Source organism: Carlito syrichta, unplaced genomic scaffold, assembly GCF_000164805.1.
Source record: "Carlito syrichta isolate Samal-C Ts95f unplaced genomic scaffold, Tarsius_syrichta-2.0.1 Scaffold301873, whole genome shotgun sequence".
In the NCBI taxonomy this organism is placed as follows: Eukaryota; Metazoa; Chordata; class Mammalia; order Primates; family Tarsiidae; genus Carlito; species Carlito syrichta.
Genome location: NW_007245969.1, coordinates 99,549 through 107,457, shown reverse-complemented (window position 1 = coordinate 107,457; position 7,909 = coordinate 99,549). Strand labels below are relative to the sequence as shown.

General features: G+C 42.0%; 1 protein-coding gene across 1 annotated transcript in view; it reads right to left on the bottom strand.

The window, feature by feature from the left end:
* CUNH5orf42 (chromosome unknown C5orf42 homolog) overlaps positions 1 to 7,909 on the bottom strand; it is a 115,845-nt gene that overhangs the window by 15,548 nt on the left and 92,388 nt on the right. The window contains exons 31-33 of the mRNA XM_008055533.2: positions 5,506 to 5,671; positions 1,386 to 1,444; positions 774 to 941 (exon numbers count right to left, since the gene is read on the bottom strand). Of these exons, the coding sequence (XP_008053724.1) occupies positions 774 to 941; positions 1,386 to 1,444; positions 5,506 to 5,671 (393 nt within the window). The remainder of the gene's footprint in view (positions 1 to 773; positions 942 to 1,385; positions 1,445 to 5,505; positions 5,672 to 7,909) is intronic.

Genomic DNA, 7,909 nt, shown 5'->3' with positions numbered 1-7,909 from the left:
CCCTCTTCCCCCTCCTTCTCCTCCTCCTCCTCTTTCTTCTTCTTGAGTTAGAATCTTACTCTGTTGCCCTGGCTGGAGTGCAGCAGCATGATCATGGTACACCACAGCCTCAATCTCCTGAGCTCAGCCGATCCTTCTGCCTCAGCCTCCCAAGTAGCTGAAACTACAGGCATGTGCCACCTTGCCCAGCTAATTTTTTTTATTTTTCATAGGGACGAGGTTTCACTATGTTCCTCAGGCTGGTTTCGAACTCCTGGGCTCAAGCAATTCTCATGCCTCGGCCTCCCAAAGTGCTGGCATTACAGGTGTGAGCACCCGTACCTGGCTCCACTTTTCTGTAATTCTTTTTTTTTTTTTTTTTTTTTTGAGTTGGAGTCTCACTCTGTCACCCAGACTGGAGTGCAGTGGCCGCTCCCGGCCACTGCAGCCTCCACCTGCTGGGCTCCAGCGATCCTTCCGCCTCAGCCTTCCAAGTAGCTGGAATTACAGTCGCATGCTACCATGCCTGGCTAATTTCTGGTTTATTGTAGAGATGAGGTCTTGCCAAGTTGCCCAGGTGGGTCTCGAACCCGCGGGCTCAGGCAATCCACAAACCTCAGCCTCCCAAAGTTTGGGATTACAGCCATGCTGAACCACCAAGCCCGGCTCACTTTATCTAATCTTAGCTCTAAGCAGAGTTGATGGCAAACACACTGAACATAGGTACAAAAGTGCTACATTTCTTATCAGGCCTGAGGCTACCTTGCCAAATGACTTGCCAAACCCCGCCTTACCCTCTTGGAGAAGGGTAGTGTTGCCATCTGGAAGCCTGGGTAGTGCTGGGTTTGTTAGGCAGTGGTTTCTGTGCAGTTGCTGGTAGCTGTACTGACTCAGATAACAGTTCATTCATCAGACTGTATGCTTGTGAGATTCGACGACCATAGTGTTCAGAGAGCAGCAATCTTTAAACAAATAATTAAACATCACTTACTAAAACAGTCATTTTCAGTTCATATATCTAGAGGGAACACAGCATTTGAAGACCACAGTATTTGCTTTTTTCAGTGCTTAAAAATCCTTCTGTTCATCAGATTTCTGAAAATGATTAGGCAGTATTATTAAAGTTACTTGTAACCATGGCCTTTGGGGTATTTCTCATATACAAGTACATATCTGAGTTGCAAAAGGGAAGAGAACAGCAGAAATAAAATTCATAAAAATGGAATTAAACGAATAATATTTGAAAGCAAATTACAAAAAAAGCTAGTCTCATTTTCCTTGCAAGTAGTATCTCTTGCAATTTTCTGTTTACTGACAAAAAAGAGACTATTGTGAACACCAGGTCTTATCTATACCTAGGGTTAGCAACCTAGAGAGAATGCTCAGGGTACAGCTACCAAACTCACCTGTCTTTTTCATGCTTCATTTTTTGTCTCAGTCTGATTTCCCTTGAAGTCATATAAAACTGCACAAGAAATATCCAGTTAATTATTGTTCAATCTAAATAAATTAAACCATTAGACATAATTCTGCTATTTAGGAAACAAAACACTATCATATTTGACGAAGCTTCCTACCCTAGCACAAAAACTAAAAATGTTTAATTACAACCAAGAATAAGGCACACAGGCCAGGGTTCACTAATAGGATTGCAAGCTGGTGCCTGGCTTCCCTGCCGCTACTGTCGCTGCTCATGCTGCTGTGTCCGCCCGAGCCCCCGCCAGCCATCGCCCAGAGCCAGCGCACCAGGGTCGAAGGGGCAGCGATGATTCGAATCTTTCCGGACTTGGGCGTGAAGGTGACTGCCGTGGCGACTGGCAGAAGGGCCATGGGGGTGCCGGCCTGCACAGGCACGGGGAGGGCCGGTGTCGCAGCCAATGGCACCCCGCAGAATGTCCAGGCATCACCTCCTACCAGCAGCGGCTGGAATGAAGCTGCATGCTCACGGCCACCCCAGTGTCGACCTGCTGGACACCAGTGATCCTTCCACCTCAGGCTTCCAAGTAGCAGAAACCAAAGAATAACTGCCCAGCATCCTCTGCCCAACCAATCAGAATGTAGGAAAATCTACAGATATGATGGAATCTACTATGAATCTACCTTCCAGAAGTAGGTTGAAATCTTTGTGGGTCTTCCTTCTGGCTCGTGCATCAGTGCTTGTGGTTGCCAACTATTCAAAATTATCTTTGTTTTGAAACCTTATTTTTATCTAATTTAACAGGAAGGGGAAAAAACCAAACCGAACAAAAACAACCAAAACAATTTGCCTCTGAAATCAAGACAGAAAAAAAATGTTTATTTTTTGAAATTGTGGTCTAAAAGTTTTTGGGTTTTTTTTGAGTTGGAGTCTCACTGTCACTTAGGCGAGGTGCCTGCTGGGCTCCGCTCCCGGCCACTGCAACCTCGACCTGCTGGGCTCCGGCAATCCCTCCGCTTCAGTCTTCCAAGTAGCTGGAACTACAGGTGCACGCTACCACACCCGGCTAATTTTTTTTTATTTATTGTAGAGATGAGGTCTCGCCAAGTTGCCCAGGCGGATCTTGAACCCGCGGGCTCAGACAATCCACTCACCTCAGCATCCCAAAGCGCAGAATTACAGGCTGAGCCACTGAGCCCGGCTAAAAGTTTTTTTAAATGACTGTATTAAAGCTCTTAGGTAAGCTTCTTTATACTGCAATACACAAGTACTTATATGCAACAACAACAAAAAAACCAAGAATAAAATAAAGTCAAATCTAATTTAATAAATGAAATGTAAAATCTACCTTACTAGTTGATTTAATATACTTTCTTTTTTAAAAAAAATATTTTCCCAAAGGAGAAAACTTCATAGTTGAACTTAAAATAGAAAGTAGGAACATTTTAGAGATGGAAACACCTATACTTTGTACTCAATCTTGTGATTAATTTCACCAAGAGTTTTGCTAATAAAGCAGAAATGGGTCAAACATTTAAAATAATCATTTTGCTGTTTACCAGAAATGTACTGTAGCGAATTGACTGTGACTTGTAAATTTTTCAAAATTTATACATCAGAAGGCAAACAACAAATGTCAGATATATATGTCTTATTCCAGAACATTAAGAATTATTGTTGGGAGTTACATGTGAGGTTAAGTCTTTTCATAATTATGTATATAAAAACAGGCACTCAGAAGTAAATTCACTTTTTCAAGGTCCTATGAAGAAGTAGTTAGTAACAAATTAAAGGTTTTGTTGATTTCTGACAGAAATTCAAATGAAATTTTTAATATATTAACCTCCCATTAATTCCATCCCTTTACTCAATCAGAAGTTAAAAACAAGGAAACAGCCAGGTGCAATGGCTCATGCCTGTAATCCCAGCACTTTGGAAGGCAGAGGCGAGAGGATTGCCCAAGCCCAAGGGTTTGAGACCAGGCTGGGCAACACGGCGAGACCTCATCTCTACAATAAATCAAAAATTAGCTGGGCATGGTGGCGCATGCCTATAGTTCCAGCTACTTGGAAGGCTGAGGTGGAAAGATTGCCTGAGCCCAGCAGATCGAGGTTGCGGTGGCCGTGATCCCGTCCCTGCGCTCCAGCTTGGGCAACAGAGTAAGACTCTGACTAAAAACATAAAAAATAAAAATAAACAAGTGTTTGCAATCTTGAAGGAGATGTCATAAAGTCTATGATCCAAACAGTTCTTATGCCCTCAAAGTTAAATCATTCTAAATTTGGACACAATTCAAACCACCGTGGGTATTTACTTCACTGATGGGGAAGGTGGATATCAGAATCCATCATGGGGAAGGGAAACACACATACACACGCACACATATACACTCCTCTCATGTACTTTTAAGATTCTGGTCATGTACTTTGTGTGGTACTGAAGGTCACTACCATGTCTCCAGAGCTTTCAAGAAAATGTGATATTAACACCAATATGCTCTTTTCAGAGACAGGCAAGTAAATTATACACTTTAAATAACAGTTCACCTACTTTTGCACCGTTTGGTGTTTAAATGGAATAATATTATCTGAAAAATTCACTTAAAGAATTTGTTCTCCTAATGATGCTGAAAAAATGAAGTGCTATTATGTTTTATTTCAGATTACAAAGTAAAGGATAAACCATAATATAATTATAATCTAAATGCAATTTTCACAATAATATGATAATCATAGTAATATTGCTTTGTTTCACTATCTGAAGAAATATACTCTTGACCTAGTCATGGTGATGTCCATATCAAGGGCATGATAAATAAATGATGACAATTTAAAGGGAAGTTTAAAGGAACACAAAAACCACACACACAATACAGAATTGGCACTGTTCTGTTGCTACATCATTTGGACCATATATTTTAAAAAGTATTTGCAGATAACTTACAGATAGAAAAGAAAGTATTAAAAATGGCTGTAATACTATACAGTTGGTTGTTTCACATGGAATTGATGCTCACTGAAAATTAAAGGAACAACTCCGATTGGTCACCCAACTACTCATCCTCCTCATTGTATTAAAATACTAAAGCCACATCTTTAAAATAAAAATTTTAAAGTTAAAAAACAAGTACAAAAAAATGCTAAAGCCATAATTAGCCTGGGGGAGAAATAAATATTTAAGATAGTTCAGTAGAATTTGGTTAGCATAATATCCTACTACATTTTAAAGTAATCTCTTAAATTTTCATGATTTAATTAAAATGTTGGCCGGGCTCAGTGGCTCAGCCTGTAATCCCAGCACTTTGGGAGGCCGAGGTGAGTGGATTGCCTGAGCCCGCGGGTTCGAGACCAGCCAGGGCAACTTGGCGAGATCCTGTCTCTACAATAAAATAAAAATAGCTGGGCATGGTAGCATGCGCCTGTGGTTCCAGCTACTTGCAAGGCTGAGATGGAAGGACTGCTGGAGCCCAGAAGGTCTACGATAAAATAAAAATAGCTGGGCATGGTAGCATGTGTCTGTAGTTCTGGCTACTTGCAAGGCTGAGACGGAAGGATTGCTGGAGCCCAGAAGGTCGATGCTGGAGTGGCTGTGAGTGTGTGTGCCACTGCACTCCAGCCTGGGTGAAGGAGTGAGACTCCATCTCAAAAAAATATAAATAAAATAATTAAAATGCTGACTTTTCTATCTGCCAAGTAAAAAATGCATTCAAATTATGTTAATTCTTTTTTTCTTTTTTTTTTTTTTGAGTTGGAGTCTCACTCTGTCGCCCAGACTGGAGTGCAGTGGCCGCCTGCGGCCACTGCAGCCTCAACCTGCTGGGCTCCGGCAATCCTTCTGCCTCAGCCTTCCAAGTAGCTGGAATTACAGGCATGCGCTACCACACCCGGCTAAATTTTTTGATTTATTGTAGAGATGAGGTCTTGCCAAGTTGCCCAGGCGGGTCACGAACCCGTGGGCTCAGGCAATCCACTCACCTCAGCCTCCCAAAGCGCGGGATTACAGGCTGAGCCACCAAGCCCAGCCTATGTTAATTCTTTTCTTGAATATTTGCCAGAAAAAACTACACGTATTCTGTGATAATTCTACTATCTTTGAAACTGCAGACTTACTGGATTGCTTCTGGGACAGAAAGGGTCATGTTCTTGTCCTCTCTTTTCTGCCAGCTGATTTAGATACTCTGCCATTCTTTCTTTTCTCTTTCTTTTCATCCAGACTCGAATCTCTTTTCTTTCCTTCTCAGTTCTTTGTGGATGTCGGCCACAAGAATGCTGAATTCTGAGAAATTTAACAAGCAAGACAACATATGCTTTTATATTTATTATGCAGATAGGATGTAGCATGACTAATTACTACTTATTAGGAAAGATTTTGCTCCATCTTGAAAAGCCCTATAGACTTATCTCTAGTCAATTTAACTCCAATCTGTTCCCTGAAATCCACTGAAAATGTTACCAAGAAGTTCACCAACAACTTCTTTATAACATTTGCTTTAATTTCTTTTCCCTTCTTTAAATTCTATATTACTTGGGTCTTTTCCTAACTCACAAAAAACACTATGTAGCCTACATAGGGTCCTTTCTTTTCTGCTCACCACCTCAATATTAATTTCTAAATCATTCTTTTTGGACTTCTTTATCTAAAATTTATTTCCTGAACTATCTCAATCACTTCCAAAACTTAAATACAGAGAAAACTTCCAACTGCTGCCTTTCTGGATCTACCCCCATGTGCAGGCTCATGCCACACTTACCATGGTCTAGCCCAAGTTAATGACTGAGCATAGCAGAGATGCTGTAGTAAGCCATTTCCTGCAAGACACAGGTAACTGTGGGCGATTTTGGCTTGAGATCTTACCATTTACTTGGCTAAAATATTCTTAGAACTACATCTGTGCTCTGAAACTGTCTCCTTCATTCTCTTTCATTCTAACCTTCTTCTTCACGGGAGGACTCAGACCTGCACTGTGGTCTGATGTTCTCCTCACTTCTTGTTTCTTTCTTCCCCCAATAAATCTCTTATACATCTAATCCTATCCTGGCTTCTGCTTCTTGGATGATCCAAGTTAAGGCAAGCAATACAAGGAACAGTCCAAGAAGGTGAGTGGTGCAAGATGGGAATGTGGGACCAGGTGCAACAGTGTACGCCTGTAAATCCCAGCTACCTGGGAGGCTGAGGTGGGAGAATTGTGAATTCAAGTCCACCCCAGGCAAAATAGCGAAAACTTTGTCTCCAAAATAAAATAAATAATAATAACCATGTTTAAAAAGATGGAGATTTGGGGTAGCTCTCACTTAGTGTGTGACGACACCATGCTAAATGGAAGATGGGTCACAAATACAAATGATGAGGTTTATTATGAACACCTGCTTTACTTCTGGGAGTCTGGACTCTTGGTATCCCTTAGTAAAACCCTGGGCACTGAGTCTAGTGAGCTCTCACATATTGTCACAACTTATTGCTGGAGGAATTAAATGCGTCCTATGTGACTCCACTGGGAAAGGAATCTTGGAAGTTTATGCATGGTTTCCCCTGGAATTTACCCCATCTACCTTTTCCTTTCTGCTGTAGTAAGTTATAGCCATGAAAGTAACAGACTATATGCTGAGTTCCGCAGGAACTCCTAGAGAATTGCTGAACCTGGGAGTGATCTTTGGGACCCCAGTACGGGGTCAGAGCTACATTAGGACTGCAGTCTAACAGCTGTCTCTACCCTTCAGGGCTCCCCTTTTCCCCTCACAATAATCTCTCCAGAAAAATCTCTTGCTTATTAAAATCCCATCTGCTTCTCAGAGAATTTAAAATTAATGTACCAGCCGGGCTCGGTGGCTTAGCCTATAATCCCACGCCTTCGGGAGGCTGAGGTGAAGGGATTCCCTGAGCCCGCGGGGTTCGAGATCCGCCTGGGCAGGCGAGACCTCATCTTTACAATAAATCAAAAAATTAGCTGGGCATGGTAGCACGCGCCTATAATTCTGGCTACTCGGAAGGCTGAGGCGGAAGAATTGCCGGAGCCCAGCAGGTCAAGGCTGCGGTGGCCGGGAGCGGCCACTGCACTCCAATCTGGGCGACAGAGTGAGACTCCAACTCAAAATAAATAAATAAATAAAATTAATGTAGCAATGAATGTTACCAAATGAATGTTTCCTTGGAACCACATAACTAAAACTGCATTCTCTATATTGCTAAAGGAATCAGCATCAACTCAGTCATCCAAATAGAAAAGCTGTCAATCTCACCTCCAGACAACCTCCAAGTGTTTACTCACAGTTATCACTCTACACTCGCCATTCTGATTCACCTCATGTCTAGACTACTGAAGTCTTCTAACTGGATCCCACTTCTTGTTTAAAGCCCTTAGCTGACTCCTCCTATTAATTGTAGATTAGCTGAACTCAAGTGAGTGCCTCTGGTCCCCACACACTCAGCTAGTCCCACTCTCCTCTTCCAATGCACCAAACTCCAGCCACATCTAACTCCTTGCCCTTCACTGTCCATCATTACCTTTGCGTATTA